The 22,210-nt window shown below is 34.1% G+C and overlaps 1 protein-coding gene across 3 annotated transcripts in view; it reads right to left on the bottom strand.

The window, feature by feature from the left end:
• NPEPPS (aminopeptidase puromycin sensitive) overlaps positions 1-22,210 on the bottom strand; it is a 65,306-nt gene that overhangs the window by 22,274 nt on the left and 20,822 nt on the right. For 2 of the 3 annotated variants that reach the window (XM_087826159.1, XM_087826158.1), the window contains exons 3-10: positions 15,725-15,802; positions 8,933-9,054; positions 6,969-7,076; positions 5,419-5,619; positions 4,868-4,964; positions 4,722-4,755; positions 3,751-3,865; positions 329-493 (exon numbers count right to left, since the gene is read on the bottom strand). In XM_087826159.1, coding sequence (XP_087682285.1) covers positions 329-493; positions 3,751-3,865; positions 4,722-4,755; positions 4,868-4,964; positions 5,419-5,619; positions 6,969-7,076; positions 8,933-9,054; positions 15,725-15,802 — 920 coding nt within the window. Of the gene's footprint in view, positions 1-328; positions 494-3,750; positions 3,866-4,721; positions 4,756-4,867; positions 4,965-5,418; positions 5,620-6,968; positions 7,077-8,932; positions 9,055-10,914; positions 11,030-15,724; positions 15,803-22,210 lie in introns of those variants that run through there. The other variant, XM_087826160.1, reaches the window with a different exon arrangement.

The raw sequence follows: 22,210 nt of genomic DNA, 5'->3' as shown, positions 1-22,210 counted from the left end.
AAAAGAATATGTTCAGAATTTTCTTTGAAACAATGGAATGATAATGTTCCCCTATGCATATTACCCCACAGGTATGGTACTCCCATACTATTCAATAAAAATGTATTTAGTGAATGTTTAAGGGTACATTGTACTTGACTGTACAATGATTTTTATACTGCCTATCTTAAGAAGAAACATAATTAGACCAGTCTTGCTAGATTTTCAAAACTTGAAATATAAACTATAAAAACAAGTGAAATCACCCATGCAATTTTCAGAGTCCTAAGTATCTTTATAACACATTACTTCATTAAAAATGAGAACAATGGTTGAAATTATGGCTCACTTCAATAGGATGGCTGTTATCTAAGGCATCAAGCTCCTGGGCACGGGTATAATCAGCAGAAACAAACTGAGTCCAGATATCATACTCTGGGAAGCAGTGGTCTACACACAGATATTCAATCCAGGATGCAAAGCCTTCATTTAACCAAAGATGTGTCCACCATTCCTAAAAACAAGAGAGAAACAGGTAAAGAAAACAAAATGCTTGTCAGTCCACTAATTTGAAAAACTCACATGTCCCTTCCATTATAATCTAAAACTTACCAACCTAATTAACTAAAATTTAAAACAAATAGTAAATAACTCATATATTTGTTGGTTTTTATTTTTTAATCCCCACCAGAAGATATGTTTCCACTGATTTTAGAGAGAGGGAGAGAGAGAGAAAATGTGTGTGGGGGGGAGAGAGAGAAAAAAAAAAACATCGACTGGTTGCTTCCTATACTCACTCTGACCAGGGATTGAACCACAACCTAGGTATGTGCCCTGACCGGGAATTGAACCTGCAACCTTTCAGTGTATGGGACGAAGCTCCAACCCACTGAGCCACACGTGCCAGGACGATAATTCATATCTCTGAACTAAAGAGATGCTTAAAAGAGATTCCAAGAAAGGGCAACTGATGATATTAGCATTATGCCTAAGAGACATTTCAAAACATTAATAAGTAACACTTTACTACCAAAGGTAGAAACGGAGGAAGGAGGCGGGCATGGTTGGGAAGCCCTTACATGGAAAGGGGAAGAGAGTGAATAAATGTAGGCTTTTCCCCCTATATTATTTCCTACATTGTGATATAAAATTTAGTTTAATAAAGATTTCTTTTAAAAAAAAAACACCACACACAAAAGCCCTGGCTGGTGTTAGAGCAGTGGTTAGAGCACCAGCCTGCCCTGAAGGGTCGCCGGTCCAATTCTAGGTCAAGGGCATGTATCTGGGTTGCAGGTTAGGTCCCTGGCCTGGGTCAGGGCATGTGCAGGAGGCAGCCAATTGATGTGTTTCTCTCACGCTGATGTTTCTCCTTCTCTCCCTCTCCCTTCCCTCCTCCTCTTCCACTCTTTCTAAAAATCAATGAAAAAATACCCTAAGATGAGTGTTAACGAACAACAACAAACCTGCAAAAAACCCCAGAAAGCTACCAGGACCAAAGAAGAAAAACTGGAAGCTATTTCCATAATGACTGAGAAAAATCATTGTTTATGGATAAGTTAAACTTTCTAGATAAATAGAAAAGCAATACTGCTTATATAAGAATTAGGTGAGATTAACAGAAATGTCATGGCAGTTAAGTAGTTCAGTAATGAATGGTATTTAAGCACTTATGGAATATAAAAATTCTCACCTGTTAAGAATTAATAGGAGAATGGACAAAGAATAATAGGAGAATGGACAAAGTTGGACAAAAAACCAACTTTTAAAAAAAACAACATTTTAGAAAGAGATTTCAATCTAATTTTCATTAAAGTTGATTAAGTCTCTTATGAAATGAAAGCAATATATGAATCCACAATAAATGCTAAAGAACTAATGCAATGGTAAAAAACAAAAAAGCATTTAAAAATTCTGAAAAGACCAAAACTTTCCAATATTAAGTGATAACTGGCTATTTGTCTAAGTGCTTTGTGCACTTACTTAACTAGCAGCCTCCATTAAGGTAGCTGGTACAATGGTAGTTATTCTCCAACCTATCTCCAGGATGTTGAATTTCAGTTAATGAAACAACTGGCATCTAATAACCAGAATAGTTACTCAAATCCAGTAAAAAGCTGATTACAAACAATATAATAATGCACACATTTCCCCTACTAAAAATTATTACTGGTAGTTTCAAAACAAAATCATAAAAAATACAGTCCATTGAAAGTCGAGCAAAAAAAATTGTTTAGTAGCAACAAACTTGCTGCATTAAGTAGAAAAGAACATTTCTGTACATATTTGAATACAGGTATTAGCATACTTAATTTGACAAAAAATTGTATTTCAAAAAAACGTTTTATACCCCCAAGTAAAATTTTAAACATCCAAAGTAAAAGGGAACAGATTCTAAAGAGCTGACTTCCTTTAGAAACTCTATCAGACATGTCATAGTTGCTACATGTCTTACTTTCTTGCTTATTTCTGTGACATATGGTCTCAAATATATCCAAGTGAGGTTTTGCTCTCTGGCAGCCTAAAATGCCATCAGGGATCTGGCTGCCTCCAGAATCTCCAGTTTTTTCTTTGCAGAGGTACACCAAGTTCACTTATTAAACCCTGTGCTCCCAAGCTCTAATATAATTGGCTGTCACAGACAGCATTTATTTAGATTAAGAGGGAAAAGTCAAGACTAAAGGACAGCCTGGCTGGGCGTGCCTCAGTAGCTGAGCGTCTGCCTAGATCCAGATCTCGGTTCAATTCCTGGTCAAGGCACATGCCCAGGCTGTGGACTCGATCCCCAGTGGGGGGGGTGCAGGAGGCAGCCAATCAATGACAACTCTCTCATCAATGATGTTTCAACTCTCTCTCTCCCTCTCCCTTCCTCTCTGTGTAATCAATAAAGATAAACTAAAAAAAAAAAAAAAAAAAAGACTAAAGGACAATGATCATTCGCTACAAACATTATAGTAAACAAGGATTTCAATGAGCCAGTAGAGATTTAAATATACTTTACACTAATTCTGAAGTTTCTTTGCTTGAATTTCTATCAAATTTCAACATAACATTTTAGGCAATGAAAAAAACTGACCCCTAAAAACATTTCAACCTAATAGAATATATATATACATATATATATATATATATATATATATATATGTGTGTGTGTGTGTGTGTATATATATATATATATATATTTTAAATATATCTTTATTGATTTCAGAGAGAGGAAGGGAAAGGGAGAGAGAGAGACAGAAACATCAATGATAAGAGAGTCATTGATCGAGCCCGCAACCCGGGCATGTGCCCTGACCGGGAATCGAACCCCGATCTCCTGGATCCTAGGTCGACGCTCAACCGCTGAGCCACGCCCGGCCGGGCCTAACAGAATATTACCGTGCAATTATCAGGTTTCTTTTCAGCTAGTGAACTATATAATAAATATGACTAAGGAAACTACAGTTAACCTAGAATCTCATTGCATGGAATCTTTCCACCTAAGAGGAATCTCATTCTCTTGCCTAAATTAGTATCATGACTTCCCCCATTAGCAGGCAAATTCTAGAACAGATTAGGAAGTATTTTCTGTTGAAAAAAGATTATCTACATGCTCTTGATCAACACAGAGCTTATGATAAACACTTTTCAATGTGGACCTTTTGAAATAAAAGTTTTTCATTCAATTTTTTTTGGCACAATGTTCCAGGCATTTCTGAAATACCATGTAGCCAAAATAATGTGCAGCAGGATGAAGATAAATATATTTGAGCACTTAAAAATATTAAATACCATAGTAACAAGATTTCCAAACCATTGATGGGCGAGCTCATGTCCCACAACCAGAGCAACCCACTGGCGTGATGAAGAACAGGAGTTTTTTGAATCAATAAGCAATGCAGTCTCCCTGTGTTAAAAAAGAAAAGAAAAAAAAAGAATTAAACAATAAAAGTACTGCAATAAAAGCACGCACAAGTAGGGGAGGGAGATTCAGATAGTAATTAAGATGGTCAAATTAGGCTTTAAGAGATGCCAAGAAAACATTTCCTTAGAGTATACAGGATAAAAAAAGTTCCAGAAAGATTAAAGACTGTATCAGTAGAATTCCTACAACAGAAGATAAAGCTGTGATACAAGTTTAATTATCAATTTATTGACAGGACAGCTGCCTGAAATTTTAGAAAAACTTTGTCTAAGGGATTTAGGGATTATTTGTGCTAAATAAAAGACAGTTTTTCCATTAAAAGAATGGGAGTGTCAAGTGGGGAGAAGATGCATTCCACAGTCCCAAAAAGAACACTAAGCAGGTTGTCTAAAACTTAGCTCATTGAAGAAGGCATTGCAAGTAGAGGGCAAAAACCTGTTTATAGAATCTGCTTCAAAAATTATACAACCCACATGTTTATACTGTGGTGACAGACACATAAAAACCTGGCTAGAAAATATTAAATCAGGGAAGATTCTTTGAGCTGGATAAATAACTATGAAACTACTAGGAGGAATAGAAGGCACCGAAGTGAGAAACTGAGTCAAAAACATATCTAAAAATGTTACTAATGCCAGATGCTCACTTTACAATCTTATACTCTCAGTAGCACCAGAGGGTATTCATCCACATTTCTGAAATGTGCCTGGAAGTGAGGGGATGTAGGAAAATTTATGGTAGATCATAAAGTACAAGATACTCAACTGTGATCAGGAGTGAAGCTCTTACGAAATCAGTGATTGAAAAGATAAGGCAGGGTAATGCATCATTAACATACCTATAAGTAACAAGGCCCCAGTTCTCCATGGCACCTTCATAAAATAAATATAAACATTTATTGATATATATACATACTTCTTCCTCAAAAATCACAAAATTCAAAAAAGTTATTACAATTCAGCAATAAAATGAAATTTACTTTACCAGCTGCAAAGTCTGCAATAGCAATGAGATCGATTTTAGGTAGAGGATAAGGAACATTGAAGTAGTCCTTATAAAAAGGCAGGGTTTTAGCAGCAACCTATAAAAGTATAAACAAAAAAACCATCTGATAAATATTTTATTGTAATTCATATAGAAATCCACAAAGGAATCCTGTTGCAAGCCAAATTATCTCAAGTTATACTAGGACTCAATCCCAGGGGCCCTACATTCAAAGACTGTGTTAGCCCCAAGCTTTGTATATGTTGGCTAAACTTTAGTTATAACTCGGCACGAAAAATGTAATTACATATTTTCCCACTCATTCTCTGGATAAATAAATTCTACTCCAATATTCTCTTAATCATTATCTCGTAAAATGTTAGTGCGACAGCAAGGTTGGTAGTCCAAAAATTCTATTACAAATAAAACCAAAGTAGCACAACAAATTTCAGATTAAATTATAAATAAATGTACTAATAATTGATCAGAAATGTAAATTCCCCAACCTGGAGTTATGGACTGTTGGAACAATCCTCTTCAAGTACATTTACCTCTAACGCAAATTTTCCTTGCTCTGCTTTGCCAACAGGGGTGTAAACACGGACACACACACCATCTTTTGACCTTGTTTCTACAAAGTCATATTCACCCACTACAAATGCCACCAGATACGTTGACATGACAGGTGTGCGGGCAAACTTCACTTCCACTACATTTTCATCATCAGGATATGGTTTCCGATCAATTACATTCTTTAAAAAAAAAAAAAAAGAAAAACTTTAAACAGATTTACATTAAATATAGAGCAAACACTAGCCCAAAACTGTAGGCTTTGTTGCCTCTCCTTCCCCCTTTCCAGAGCTCATCTATGCCAATTCATCCAGAGTTTTTATGCTGTCAAAATCTTTCCTATTAAGAAGGAATGCATGATTTGATCATGTACTCACACTATGAAGTTCGAGGCTAAAGTGTTAAAACTACCAAGGATTTGTGAGTAAAAAGAAACAACTTTTTTTGAATAGCTATTATATACCAGGCACTTGGATGTTTTAAGACAAACCTCAATATTTTTTAAGTGAAATAAGGACAGGAGACAATAATTATTAATAAAAAGAAAATGTAATTGTGAAATTTACATTTCAAAGGGTACAGATTTCTAGATTTAGAGCATTCTCTGTACCAAGACTACCTCTAAGCAAATTTGTGAAAAATCTCCGCTTTACCTTTGGAGTCCCTAATTTCCCTTTGCTGTTCTCCCTCTTTTTCCTATTCAGGCTCTCAGTGTCCTCAAGGTCTCTCTATTCTTTCTTCCAAGGAAGACTTATTCAAGAATAGACTTGATAAATTCATACTAAATTGTAAATGAATATTTTAGTTTAATATATTAGTCTCCTCTCTAAGAATATTTGAGGAGAATAGCACTTTATCTGTGGAAACCTTTCCCCCAATAAAGGAGGAAAAATCCAGTTATTTTCAGGCGCAGTAGTCTTTTCCAAGTTCCCCAGATTCATATTATAAGCTATAGGCTACTCTATGTCTTAAGGCAGCCCTAGACAATACATTTCAAGTGGTGAGTGCTTACTTTATTTATAAATGAGATCAATGCATATTCCAAAAATACAATCAGCCAAAAACCTGAATACAATTTATTATGTGGTTATATCTTTTGATATTTAATAAGAAAGTCAGATTTTTTACTGTAGTGAACACACAATACAATATACAGATGATGTATTATAGAGTTGTACACCTGAAACCTATATAATTTAATTAACTAATGTCACCCCAATAAATTCAATTTTTAAAAAGTCAGATTTTTTTTCTTTCAGGTCATATTTATAAATTCATCACTTATTTAGGTTTCTAAATTCAAAGGAGCAGATAATCTTGTTAACATAGTTTACAAGGAATTTCTCCCATGAGGTGGAAAACTTTCCAAATAAGGCAATTAGGAAAAAGAGGGCTTACTGGAAAGAAAAACATCTGTGTTCCTATTATGTATCAAGAACTGTGTTAGGTGGTTTCATGCTACCCCATCTAATTAGTAAACTAAAATATGCTAAAATTCAAAATTTAAATATACTTACTAATACATACATACCATGTTTGATAAAGCTACTCTGTCTTTAGGAACAACCAACGAGATATCAAAAGTGGCTTTGATGGCAGGTTCATCCCAGCAAGGAAATGCCCTCCGAGCATCAGTAGCCTCAAAAAAAGAATATATGAAATGTAAATATCACTGAATTAACCTAATAGTCTATTTTATGAAGTAACCGCCATCTCTCTCTCTCTCTTTCTATCATTCATTCACTTGTTCAAATGTTTACTTTCTACTCAGTGCCAGGCAACAAGCTAGGAACTGACTACAAATAAACACAAGGCTATCATTGCCACATAGTAAGAAACTAGATCTGCTACAGATCGAAACAATTTATAGCATTGGTTTTCAACCAGTGTGCCACAAGAATTTTTAAAACATGCAATACCTGACTATTCAGTCAAGGGCACTGACTTCTTTTTCCTCAGATTGTCAAATAAAGAAATGTTAACAGCCAACACAATAGCTGTCCTGTGTGAATGAATAAAAATTATACCTATTTTGTCAGATTGGCAAAAATGTATTTTTTGGTGTTGACACAGAATTTTAGTAGTTTATGTGTGCCATGAGATGAAAAAGGTTGAAAATCACTGGTTTATAGTATTAGAATAATTTATAATTATATATATTTTTATTGATTTTTAGAGAGAGAGGGAGGAAGAGAGAAACATTGATTGGTTGCCTCCTGTTTGCATTCTGATCAGGGACTGAATCTATAACCTGGGTATGTGCCCTGACCAGGAATCAAACCCAAAACCTTTTGGTGTATGGGACAACGCTCCAACCAACTGAGCCACAGCCAGGGCTATAATTATATTTTTTAATAAAAATATTTCAAAAATTAAAAGCAAATGGATTCATCAATAATGTTAACGCAACACAGAGCATAGAGAAGTCAACAGTACACTGTAAGGATTCAGAACTGGGAAAATATGATAGGTTGCCTCTCTGGCTTTTATTTCAAAAATAAAAATATTTTCAGAATCTTTGATGTACTTTGTTCTTTATCTGGAGTGGTAGCAATGGGAATAAGACAAGATGCTCCATCAATTCTAAGCAGGTAATTTGTTTAACAGTATTTCCATATACTACACATAAAACTGTCACCACTTGACCTACTTAGAGAGACCTGATTCTTTCTTTAAAAGTAAAAACAGAGCACACTTGTTAAACCAAAATAAAATTTAGTGGTTCAGTAGTATAGTAGTTACAAAAGAAAGGAATTAAATAAAACAAAACAAAATAGAAAAAACAGAACTAATGACAATATTCTGTCATGAAAAGAAGTAACAAAATATACAGAGGTAGAGGAAGCACATACTTCTGAAAAAGGGTTTCTCAGAGGAAAAATGTTAGATGGCTGATTGCACTCTCAAAAAGTTAAATTATAAATTCTATCGAAGAATAAATAAGACATTTGAAAAGTAAGTAGAGTGTAAGAAAAGAAATAGTAGTACAGGAAAACTTAAATTAGAAGTAGAAGCAGTACAGAAATAAATTTATAGTAGAGGAAATTAAATGAATGATATGTGTAACAAAATTTAAAGGTTTCTAAAATATGCAAAGGACTAAGTGATGAAAGCAATCAAAGGCACATTTGAGTGATAGACACTAGAGCTACACCCATTGTTAACTATGTTCCTAAAGAGCTCAGAATGTGTACACACGTACACAAATACATGCAGATAATACATTTTCAATACCTGAATTGCTTTTATACCTTTCTGAATTAAAATTATCCTCTTAGTATTTGACCTGTGGCTTTTCCTACTAAATGAATAATAATGCTGTTTCCCTCCCTCTCATAAAGAAAAGAATTGGCTGAATATAAAATAAAAATCTAAAATCATAAATATAATTATGGCCAAAGGCACCGAGTATCAAATAATCACACAAATAATAGAATGGACCTTTGTCGAACTATCTAATTTAAGATCATAATAGTTCAGAAAAGAATACCGTACCTCGAACTGTGTAACAGCAGCATAGCGTACCTCTCCAGAAGGGGTAGTATATTTACTTCTATAGAAACCTTTCATTTTGTCATTCAGCTCTCCAACAAAATCTATCTTTAAGGTTCCTGTACCTGGTTGAAGATAAATGAAAACCACTTTTAGGGAAGTGTTAAGTACAAGTTATCAAAAATATATCCTTAAGGCACTAATTTGGCTGGCTATTTACAATGTTTAAATCAATCCTTCCTTTCTCAAGTACTCCTCCTAGAAATGGAGAGAATACAGTATTTACTAAAGTACAAGGTAGACTAATTCTAAAGTAAACCTTAAAGTCACGTTTAGGGTGGGTAACTGCTTAGAAAGTTCTTCAACTTTATAAACTTAGTCTCAATTACCAATACATGAAGATAAAAACAGGAAAGGAACATTTATTATTAAATGTACAACACGCTATTCTGTTTTAAAAGTATTTATAAACTTTGAAGTAGGTATTGTCTCCCTTTTTCAGATGAGGAAACTGAGGCTGAAAAGTTAAATAACTTGTCCAAGGTCACACAATTAGTTAAGTAGCAAAAATGAGATAAAAACTTAGACCTGCCTAATCCAAAATTCATGCTCTCTGCCAATTTTACCATGTAAATTTTAGACGAATTCATGTCACTACCTCTATCATTAAGACAAGACACTATCTGCTCACTCTAAATGGAACACTGATTCCATACTTTTGTAAGGAACTACAGGAAATACCAATGATTTAATCATCAAAAGGGCATAAAAAAATCTTACAGCTGCCTCAATCATTTAAAAATCTGATACTCAATAATTATTAAATATGAATAAAAATGAGTATTTATTCAACCTGAATATATTCTATTGTTGTACACGAGCAAAACTAATTTAGACAAAGTGGGATTTTTTGTGAGTATATATACTTTTTTTCATAAAAGAAACTATTATCTAGTAGCCATCTACTAAACTCAGATGTATGAGAAAACAATAATCCCATCCTACATTTTACAAATCAAGTCACACAAAAACCCAGAAAAATGTTGACTTTGTAAATGATCCTTTTAAAGTACGTATATACAACAGGATCAAGAGTATGGAAGTGTAACGAATCAAAGGTATAGTAGAACTATAAAGTAATTAGTCAACCATACCCAAACTTTTATATCCTAAAGTTTTAAATTGTCATTTTGGAACAACACTGACAATGTTCAAAATGCTCTTGTCTCTCTCTCCCTTTCAAACATATCCTCTTGGATGTTCACAAAGTCAAATCTTCATCTTCCAAAATTGAATTTGCTTTTATAAAGATCCAAAAGTCATAGAGTCCCAAGTCTACGGAATAAGTGAATGATGAACAGACAAAACACTAAGTGCATTTATGAAGTACTTAAACTGCTGATTTTCTTATGTACCACAGACTGGTTCTGAAAGTAATTTCAAGTGAAAATTTCAGACCTTTACATCAAAGTCATCACTAAAGCGAGTGCCACATTCTTAAAGTTATCATGCTGGGAAAACAAAACAACTCAATTGAAGCTCAATTGAATAGACATTTGTGATTATTTTTTAAAAATCAGACATTATGTCTGAAGGGGACAATGAATACTTTTTTCTTTTAAAGAGAATGACAGATTATTGGGACAGTAAATGTGAAGTTAGTAAAAGAATCTGAAAGAGTTTTAAATGACTGTTAAAGAATTTAACTATAAACTATAAAATTTCTTTTTTCTCTAGGAATTCACTGATTTTTTTTTTTTTTAAAGCAGATATATGGACATTAATAAAGTTTACAAGGAATATCTAATAGATTATTAAAACCCACTCCCTTTTATGTTACAACTCCACAAGTAGAATTGCTAAGTTTGTTTTCACTAAGTTAACTGTTAAGGTGTCTTTTATATAACTCATATTCCATGGTAAATCTACTTTCAACTCTTCCTATTTGGAATAAAACTCATAACTAAATAAGAAAGGCTGCTTACACTTTTACTCGGTTTTAAATCTCCAAGGTCATCAAACCATAACAAGATATTGACAGTGACCACTTCCAAAAGTGGCATACTAAACAAAATACAAAGTATTAGGAAGGGTTATTACCTGAAATTCAAACAAAACACAAGTTAAAAATTAAAAAAAAAGTCATTAATAAATTTAATTAGTGTCACACTGTACAATATTAATTACAAAGTATTTACTATTAATGTAGTAGAATTTTAGGCCAAGAACAGGAGAAAAGAGAACTTTTTGATTAATTTCACTTATCAAATTTACACCATATTGAAGAACTGATTGCCAGGTTGTCTAATTTTTATACCTATTTGCACATATAATTTACAATGCTTCCTCAAATTATATACAATATTTTTATATCCAATATTTATCTGCTTGGGGTGATAACCCTTTTAAAATATACAATGAGCTCATTTATAAATTAAACAACTGAAAAATGGGGACTTCCACCAAAAAAATTTAATTGTTTAACATTTAGGAGAATATAACTGTAAAAACTGAAGTAGATCTTAAAGTACTTTAATACAAATTTAATGAGCCTACTAAATGCCATAAAATCAAAGACAGATTATAGAAAAAGGGAGTAAAGGTCTTTGCCTTTGTGTCATCATTTCTTATGATCCTTCAAAATGTTAATATCTTCTAGTGGTTCTCCAAATAAATGCCACTCTACAGTATCCTTAACCGCTGATTCTGAGGTTGTTAGGTCTTACAAAGATTACAGCAACTTAACCACTATTCTAGAATGGTGCCAATTTCAGAAAAGATATTTTACTCAGCTATTAAGAATATAACTATTAAGCTGGATGAGGCTAAACACAAAGGTTAAAATTTCCTTTTAATATATGTTCAATATTTACTCCATTACCAGAATATAGACTTCTTGTACAACCTATAAAATTTTGAGCCCTAGCTGGTTTGGCTCAGTGGTTAGAGCACTGGCCCTCGGACTGAAGAGTCCTGGGTTCAATTCTGGCCAAGGGCGGTGCATACCTCGGTTGCAGGCTCGATCCCTGGCCCCGATCTGGGCATGTGTGGGGGGTAACCAATTGATGTCTCTCTCACATCAATCTCTCCCCCCTACTCTCTCTGAAAAGCAACGGAAAAAATATCCACTGGTGAGGATTAAAAAAAATTTTTTTTTGGAAAAAATAAGGACTTCATTCTTAAAGCAAAGAATCAGATGGGTAACTTTGAGAGAATCTTGGGAAAATGTGAAGGCCAATGATTTTCAAACAAATATTTATAGATAGTATTTCAATATAGTCACATCTATGAATAAGATACTTTTAAAATTTTAATTTGTATAGGTTACCTATTTATATTAGCTTAAAATCTCCAAAACTCTGTCAAATTATAGTATGTAAAAGGTCATAACCTTTCCTGGCTTGTTCCTTCTCTTATTAGAAATGACTTCATAATTTACCATGTCTGTTAATAGTCCTTACCTAGGATGCAGAATATTATGTGTGACATGCTAACTTCTACGTTTTTTAAATAGTATTTACACAAATGTTTGTAAAAGCATGGTATAGTTTTGAAAGAATATATAGGAAACTGGTTGCTTCTGAGGAGTGGAGCTGAGAGATGACGACAGGGATATAATGGCAAACAAATTTTCACTATATATCATTTGAATTTCAAACCACATCCATATATTATATACTGCTTGAGTTCAAATTCAGGCTCTGCCACTTACTAGCTGCTGACCTTGAGCAAGTTTTAAGTTATTTAAACCATCTTTGTGCCTTAGTATCTTTATCTGTAAAGTGGAGGTAACAGAATACATCTCAAAAAAGGATTTAAATAAATTAGTATTTGTGAGGCACATATGACAGTATCTGGCAAAGATTAAGCATGCAACAGATACTTGCATATATTGTATGTATATATACATATGCACGTACACACACACATACACACACACATTATCTAGGAGTTTCTGTCTATTCTTACCTGGTAAACTCTAACACATACATCTGGCTTCTTTTGATAAATACAGTATATTTAACTTTTTCAATTTAATAAATGGTGGTGTCATATTTCCCAATGCTAAACAACAACTGAATCTATGGTATCTTTTTTCTATACATCTTAGGTTTTGCTGTCTTCTTGGACTATTTTAAAAACCAGTTTTTAAATATTTTTGCTTCTCTCATTTTTTATTTAATTTCTGCTCTTAAATCTTTATTTTACTATTCTACTTTTTTGAAGTTACCTGTTCTTTTTGTCTTTTTAAAAAATATATCTTTATTGATTTCAGAGAAAGGAAGGAAGAGGGGGAGAGAGAGAGAGAAACATCAATGATGAGAGAGTCATTGATCAGCTGCCTCCTGCAGGCCCCCGACTGGGGATTGGGCCCGCAACCCGGGCATGTGCCCTGGCCTAGAATTGAACCTTGATCTCCTGGATCCTAGGTCGATGCTCAACCGCTGAGCCATGCTTAGCAGAGCCTTTTTGTCTAACTTTTATCTTGATGCTTAGTAAATTAATTTTTAGTCTTTCTTCTTAGCTAAATATCTTCTCTGAGTAATGTTTTACCTCCACCCCATATGTTTTGATACGTAGTAATTTCATTATTCAGTTCTAAAAATTTTCTAATTTCCATAACAATTCTTTGATTCATTAATTTTCAGAGATTTAATTTTTCCCAAATATATGAGAAGCAATTTTCTCTTTTGCGACTGACTTTAATCTTTTCACAATCTGAACATAGAATGTAGCCCATAATGATAAAGATTTTAAATTTTTAAAAGATTTTATTTTATTTCTATCAAAGTAATAGTTCATAGCTTAAAACTCATATAGTACTATAGGCTTACATATATAACGTGCAGACTCCTGCCCAGTGGTACCCTACTCCTCACACTGCCCCCAGCAGCAACTCTGATTTCTAAGTACCTTGCTTATATAGCTATCTCATCATTGTTCAATTTTACACATTATTTTCTTCTAACTACTGAAAGTGAAGTTTTGGCTAAACTACATCTCCCACTCCTATATCTTTTCAAAGAATTAGATTTTCTCTCCCCTTACAAATCTGAAAATATCTTTATTTTACCCTTCCTCTCCTTTTTTATTAGAGCCTTCTTTTTAAATATTTTTTTTAAATTGACTTTTAGAGAGAGAGGAAAGGAGAGGGAGAGAGAAACATCGATGTGAAAGCAGAACACTGATGGGCTGCCTCCTGCACACCCCCTACCAAGGATCAAGTCCACAACCCAGTCTTGTGCCCTGACTGGAAATCGAACCGACAACCTCTCAACCAACTGATGATGCTCAACCAACTGAGTCCCACTGGCCAGGGCTATTTTACCCTCTTTAAATTCAGTTTGGCTAAGCAAGGAATTCTAGGTTGAAAATTAGATTTTCATAACTCTGAAGGAATGGCTTCATTATTTTATTTATTTTTATAATAATTTCATACAAATAATCCTAGTTAGATAAAGGCAAAATGAAAGGTCATGAAGAGCCCTGAATAAAAGACAACTTGTCCAATTAAAATTTTTTCTAAAAATACTTTTATATTAAGGCAATATATTCTGTTTTAAAATACGGGAACCAGAGAAAGGTATAAACTAGAATAAAAATCATCAATTATGTCAACAACCAGACATATAATTTTGTACCATTTCAGAGATATGATTCATCACCCTGTATATGTAATTTTGTATTCTGCTTTTTAATTTTACATTGTAATAAGCACTTTACAGTGTTAAGAATTCACAAACCTCACTTTTAATTGCTATATATATTCTACCATACAGATATGTCATAAGATGTCATAGCTTATTATTTCCTTAGTATTGGACAAACACATTAATTCCAATTGTTTACTACCTTAAGTAATGTCTCAGTAGACATTTCTAGGCATAAAGACTTTCCCATATTTATGATTTTTCTTTAGGATAATCCTATTATCAGAATTGCTGAGTCAAAAGGCATGAACATGTTTAGTCTCTTAATACATACTACCAGACTACTTCCAAATTACATGGATTTACACTCCAACCACTAATATCAAAGCCATCACATCATCAAGAATCTTTTTTTAAAATTCAGCTTATAGGACAGGCAAAAACTGATATATCAGTAGCTGTTGTTTTGCTATTTCTCATTATTAGGAAGCTAAATATCTTTTCACATGTTTATTGGTCATTTGCATTTTCTTTCATATGAATTATCTGTTGCTTTTCATTTGATTATTAATCAAAGTCTAGTGCTTTACCAACAGATCTGTATATAATTTTTTCCACTATTTTAAGCTTAGAAAGTCATCTATTTTCTTTGTGGTTTTATACCTAATAATAGTAACATATCAACAAATCTTTCCTTCCATGCCCTAACTAACATAATATCTATCTAGTTTCCAGTTGCACATCAAAATCATCTGTGGGATATTCATCTCAGAGATTTGGATTCAATTAGTAAAATGGAAGTCAGTAAGTGAAGGCCTAGGGAGGGGGCGGGAGTGGGGAGAAGGGGGATGTATGGGAAAAAATAGGGGACATCTGTAATAATTTCAATAATAAAGATTAATAAAAAAAGCTGAAACTGAAAAGGTGAAAAACAATGCATTATGCTCTAGGGTAGAAGGAGCATTAGTTTTGGGTCTTTTTTTCTCTCTCTCTTTTTTTCCCCCCGGTGGTCCAAAAGTTCCAATGAACCTGACTTTAATCTGCTTAAAACATGAGGGGGAAAATGGCATACAATAAATTTCTTTGGAAGAAGTTTACGATGACACTATTCATCACGGGTCTTTACAAAAGCCACATCTCTTACCTGGTTGGAGAGTACTAGGAAAAGACAAGGTGACTTTTTCATCTTCATTCTGATAGTTAAATCCTGTAGCATGTATTTCTAGAATGGAGAAAACAACAACATTACAGTAAATCTGACTAAACTAATATAATATAATAAGGTCAAATGTAGACTGCAACAATTAACATTTTTAAGAGCAAAAGCTCTACTGAAACTAAATATTCTTAACTTAATAAATTAAGTTCCTACTAACAAGAGTGTCATTTCAAACTAACCACTTTAAGGATACATGACCTATGTTCAATATACTCCTTTAAAAAACAATCCTTACACATCTACATTAACTTTATGATATAAGGGAAATGGGGTTACTATAAATGTGAAAAGGTTTTCTACTAGATTCTCAGCTCTGCTTCATTCTTGCCTTTGTGTAGCAATATTATTTTCTATGTTTTAGTCTTATTCATGATCATTTGAAGACTGAAACAATCGCTGAGCCTTCAGTGTTAGAGATCTATCAACGAAAGCTGTTTCCCATCCCCCCATCCCAAAACAGGTAACAATTCTAATTAAGACATAAATCGTACTAACTTCCAGTAAAATTCTTTGTTGTTACATTTTACAGAAATAAAGAAGGTGAAAACAGGTGTGTGGGTTAAATTAAGGCTTTGGTTTACTCTCTACCAGGAGTGAGAAGAGACTGCTTATTTGACTGAGACTTCAGAAAACTTAATTGACACTTTAGGGAAAGAGCTAAGTAGATCAACTTCCTATCATATTACATCCCCATCCAAATGAAAAGTCAGCCCGGCTGGCGTGGCTCAGCGGTTGAGCATTGACCTAGGATCCAGGAGATTGTGGTTCCATTCCCGGTCAGGGCACATGTGGTCCCCAGGAGGGGGTGTGCAGGAGGAAGCCAATCAATGACACTCTCACCACTGATGTTTCTATCTCTCTCCCTTCCTCTCTCTGAAATCAATAAAGATGTATTTAAAAAAAAAAAAAAGACAAGAAAAGTCAGCCAGTCAAAGAGGTAGCCTTAGTAAGCACATGAAAAGATACTCAAGATCATTAACCATCAGGGTAATGCAAGTCAAAACCACAGTGAGATACCACTTCACAACCACTATTATTATTGTCATAATAATAAGAATAAGATAATAAGTGTAAGAGAAGATATAGAGAAATTGGAACCCTCATACATTGCTTGATGATAGGAATGTAAAATGATGCAGCTGCTTTGGAAAAGAGTTTGGCAGTTCCTCAGAAGATTAAACATAGTTACCAATCTGACCCAGCAATTCTACTCCTAGGTATACTTATGTTCACACAAAAACTTATACACGAATGTTCATAGTAGCATTAGTCATAATAGCTAAAGTGGAAACAACCCATATGTCCAACAATTAATGAAAAGATCAAATATGGTACACGGCAAAATATTATTTGACAACAAAAGAAATGAAGTGCTAATATATGCTATAATACGAATTCCCCTTGAAAACATCATGCTAAGTGGAAAAAAATAGAAACAAAACACCTCATATTTATTAAAAATGTCCAGACTAGGCAAATCTATGGAGACAAAAAGTAGATTAGTGGTTACCTAGGGCTGGTAGATTAGTGGTTGAGGGGAAATGGGAAATGACTGCTCATGGGTACTTTCCTTTAGGGATGATGAAATGCTCTAAAATTGATTCTGGTGATAGCTGCACAACTCTGTGACTATACTAAAAACCACTGAATTGTACATTTTAAATGAATGTGTTGTGTGGGATGTGAATTATATCTCAATAAAACTATTATTACCCTGGCTATAATTTCAGACTTTAAAAGAACTTTCTTTAATCAATTACTCCTTATTTTGCAGATGAAGAAAATGAAATAAAATTCTTTCTACTATCATAAGCTAGCTCCTAAATTTGAACAGAAACTCAAGACTTGGCATATACACAATACTGATGAACTCTCTACTGAAACAATGACTTTTGCTGGCAAAAACTAGACTTTGCTTTGATCCCCTAGAATTATACTTAGCCTATAGGAAAGCCAAGAAACACCTTAACGCTTAAGAATGTGCCTTTCTCCAGTGTAGTAATGCAACTGATTCCAGAGAAAACGCCAGGGAGAGTTCTCTTTTCTTTGGGAAGGGCAGGGAGCCCTGGAATGTGTCCAGAAAGCACAGAGACCCAAACAAGATGAACCCATAAAGGCCTATACCAAGACATATCATAATTAAAATGCCCATGGTTAAAGACAAAGAGAGAATCTTAAAAGCAGCAAGAGAAAGACAGTTACCTAAAAGGGCGCTCCCATAAGACTATCAGCTGATTTCTCAACAGAAACTTTGCAGGCCAGAAGGGATTAGCACGAAATTTTCAAAGCAATGAAAAGCAAGGACCTACAACCAAGATTACTCTACTCAGCAAAGCTATCAATTAGAATCAAAGAATAAATAAAGAGCTTCCCAGACAAGAAACGGCTAAAAGAGTACATCAATATCAAACCAGTATAACAGAAATGTTAAAGGGTATTCTTTAAGAAGAAGAAAAAAAGATTAAAAATATGAATAAAACAGCAATGAGTACATATCATTCAACAATTACTTTAAATGACTAAAAGAGGACAGCATAAAAGAATCTAAAGGATATTATAGTAAGTGAACTAAATCAGACAGAGAAAGACAAATAGCATATAATTTCACTTATATGTGGAATCTAAAAGAACTATATAAATGAACAAACAACACAGAAAGAGACTCATAGATACAGAGAACAGACTGAGGGTTGAAAGAGGGGAGGGAGGCTGGGGGCTGATTGAAAAAGGTGAAGGGATTAAGAAGTACAAATTGGTAGTTGTAAAATAGTCACAAGTTGTAACATACAGCATAAGGAATACAGTCAATAATGTTATAATTATGTATGGTGCCAGGTGGGTACTGGAAATATTGGGGGAACACTTTGTAAATATGTGATTGCCTAACCACTCTGCTATACACCTGAAACTAACACAAAAAAAATACTGAATATAAACTGTAATTGAAAAATAAAATTTTAAAAAGGGGACTTCTTTTCTACAGGAAAAAAATATATAAAAAGGGACTTCTTTAAGAAGAAAAAGGGGAGAAGATAAAAATATGAATAATAAATGGCAATAACTACATTTCTATCAATAATTACTTTAAATGTAAATGGACTAAATGCTCCAATAAAAAGTAGGGTAGCTAAGTGGATAAGAAAACAAGACCCTGCCCGGCCGGGCATGGCTCAGCAGTTGAGTGTCGACCTAGGATCTAGGAGATTGCAGTTCGATTCCTGGTCAGGGCACATGCCTAGGTTGCGGGTTCAATCTCCAGTTGGGGGCGTGCAAGAGGTAGCCAATCAATGACGACTCTCATCATTGATGCACTGATGTTTCTTTCTCTCCCTCTCCTTTCCTCTCTCTGAAATCAATAGATATATTAAAAAAAAAGAAAAGAAAAAGAAAACAAGACCCTTACATATGCTGTCTATAAGAGACTCACTTCAGCTCAAAAAATACACGCAGACTGAAAGTAAAGGGATGTAAAAGGATATTTCATGAAAATCATAACAAAAAGCAAAAACTGGTGAAGCAATACTTATACCAGACAAAACAGACTTTAACCCAAAGCCTATAGCAATAAACAAAGAAGGACCCAGCAATTTTACTTCTGGGTATTTATCCAAAGAAACCCAAAACAATAATTTGAAAAGACATATACATCCATATGTTCATTGCAGCATTATTTACAATAGCCAAGATATGGAAGCAACCTAAGGATCTATCAAAAGATGGATAAAGAAGTGGTGCAGCCCCGCCAGGCGTGGCTCAGCGGTTAAGCATCGACCTAGGATCCAGGCGATCGGGGTTTGATTCCCGGTCAGGGCACATGCCCGGATTGCAGGCTGCAGCTGATCAATGACTCTCTCATCATTGATGTTTCTATCTCTCTCTCCCTCTCCTTTGCTATCTCTGAAATCAATAAAGATATATTAATAAAATGTTAAAAAAAAAAAAAGTGGTGCATATATACATTTTTAAAAAATGAAATCTTGCCATCTCCAACAACATGGATGAACCCAGAGGGTATTGTGCTGAGTGAAATAAGTAAAAAGAAAAAAAAAAAGTCATATGATTTCACTTACATGTGGAATATAAAAACCAAAATAAACAAACAAAACAGAAAAAAACTCATAGATACAGAGAATGTGCTGATGGTTGCCAGAATGGAGTGGGTTAGAGGGATGGGTGAAAAGGGGGAAGGGATTAAGAAGTACAAATTGGTAGTTACAAAACAGTCATGGAGATGTAAAATATGGCATAGGGAATATAGACAATAATATTGTAGCTAACTATGTATGGTATCAGATGGGTACTAGATTTATTGGGATGATCACTTCATGTTGCATGAATTACTAATCACTATGTTGTACACCTAAAACTAATATAATATTGTATGTCAACTGTAACTGAAAAATTAAAAAATATCTAAAAATAAAAATAAAATAAAAAGTTGGTTCTTTGAAAAGACTAATAAAATTGACAAAGATCTGGGGATTTAGGGGGAAAAAGAGAAGGCACAAATAAATAAAATATATAAACATAATCAATTTATAAAATGATTTATATAAAATATATAAACATGTAAATAAAATTATATTTTATTATAAGGGATCTAATAGCTAAGATTCCTTGTAATTCTAATCACTTGAAACTATTTACAGGAAGCTTTCCCAGTGTTCTGTGGCAGTTTCAAATATTAATTACAGGTCTGCCAAGATATTGATCTCCTTGGCCCCTGGGTCAGCCAGATAGGACCTGAGAAATGAGAAACCTCTGGCACCCTCCTTGTGTGAGCCTCTTCTCTTCAGTACACCAAGAAAACATTATCATTTTCTATTATTTCTTGGGGGGGGGGGGGAGTTAAGAAGCACTAACTTGAAAACTAACTCTTCCAGCTTAGCATTTAAGGACAGCAATATGTATTATCAAAATGACAAAAGATAATAAGGGGTGGCAAGGACATGGAGAAAAGGAAACCTTTGTATATGTGGTTGGTGGGAATGTAAACTGATACAACCATTATGGAAAACAGTATGAAAAATCTTCAAAAATTGAAAATATGACCTTATTATCAAGCAATCCCACTTCTCGGTATATATAAGAAGGAAACGAAATCAGTATCTCCCATGCTCATTGCAGCATTATTCACAATAGCTAAGATATGGAAACAACCTAAAATGTCTATGGATGGATAAAGAAAATGTGATGTGTATGTGTGTATATAAACAAATGGAATACTATACAGTCTTAGAAAAGAAGATCCTGCCATTTGTGAACCTGGAGGATATTATGCTAAGTGAAATAGACCAGACACAGAAAGACAAATACGTACTGCATGATATCACCTATCTCTGGAATCTAAAATAATCAAACCCATAGAAGTAGAGAGTGGAATGGTGGGGGGAGGGGAAAGTGGAGAGATATTGGTCAAAGGGTACAAAGTTTCAGTTATGCCAGAAGAATAAATCCTAGAGATCTAATGAACAGCAATGTGACCATAGTTAACAATACTGTATTGTATACTTGAAATTTGCTAAGAGGGTAGATACTAAGTGTTCTCATCACAAGAAAGGAAGAAAGAGAGAGAGAGAGAGGGAGGGAGGGAAAGAAGGAAGGGGAAGGGGAAGGGGAAGGGGAAGGGGAAGGGGAAGGGAAAGGGAAAGGGAAAGGGAAAGGGGAAAGGGAAAGGGAAAGGGAAAGGGAAAGGGAAAGGGAAAGGGAAAGGGAAAGGGAAAGGGAAAGGGAAAGGGAAAGAGGGACGCCCTAGTCAGTTTAGCTCAGTGGTTAGAGCGTCGGCCCACGGACTGAAGAGTCCTGGGTTCAATTTCAGCCAAGGGCGCATACCTCGGCTGCAGGCTCAATCCACGGCCCAGTTGGGGCACATGCGGGAGGCAACCAATCAATGTGTGTTTCTCACATTGATGTTTCTCCCCCCCCCCCGAAAAGCAATGGAAAAAATATATCCTCGGGTGAGGATTAGGGAGGGAGGGAGGATGAAAATGGTAAATATGTAAGGTGATGGATGTTAATTAGCTTATTTATGATTATTTCACAATGTATATGTATATTAAAATATCAAGTTGTATATCTTAAATATATGTAATTTTTATTTGTTAATTATACCTCAATAAAACTGGAAAAAACAACAACATATGATATAATATTATGTAATATTATGGAATTAGTTTTTCCTCTCCATTTAATCTAAAAATTATATAATTTGCAACTTTTATGCTCTCCATTTCTTTAATATTTAAAATGCTGTAAGGAATCTTTACAATTAGTAAATCAAAGGGAAATAAATATAAATTAAAGCTAATGACAAAAGAATCCCACATATAATGTAATTTTGTTTGTTACCCATAAAATAAAATACATGTATGAAGAAATTCAGTCCTAACAAATAGGACAGACTTACTCCAT

The sequence above is a fragment of the Miniopterus natalensis genome, chromosome 17 (genome assembly GCF_054644295.1).
Source record: "Miniopterus natalensis isolate mMinNat1 chromosome 17, mMinNat1.hap1, whole genome shotgun sequence".
NCBI lineage: Eukaryota > Metazoa > Chordata > Mammalia > Chiroptera > Miniopteridae > Miniopterus > Miniopterus natalensis.
Note: the sequence above shows the minus strand (reverse complement) of the source record. Positions and strands in the feature narration are given on the sequence as shown.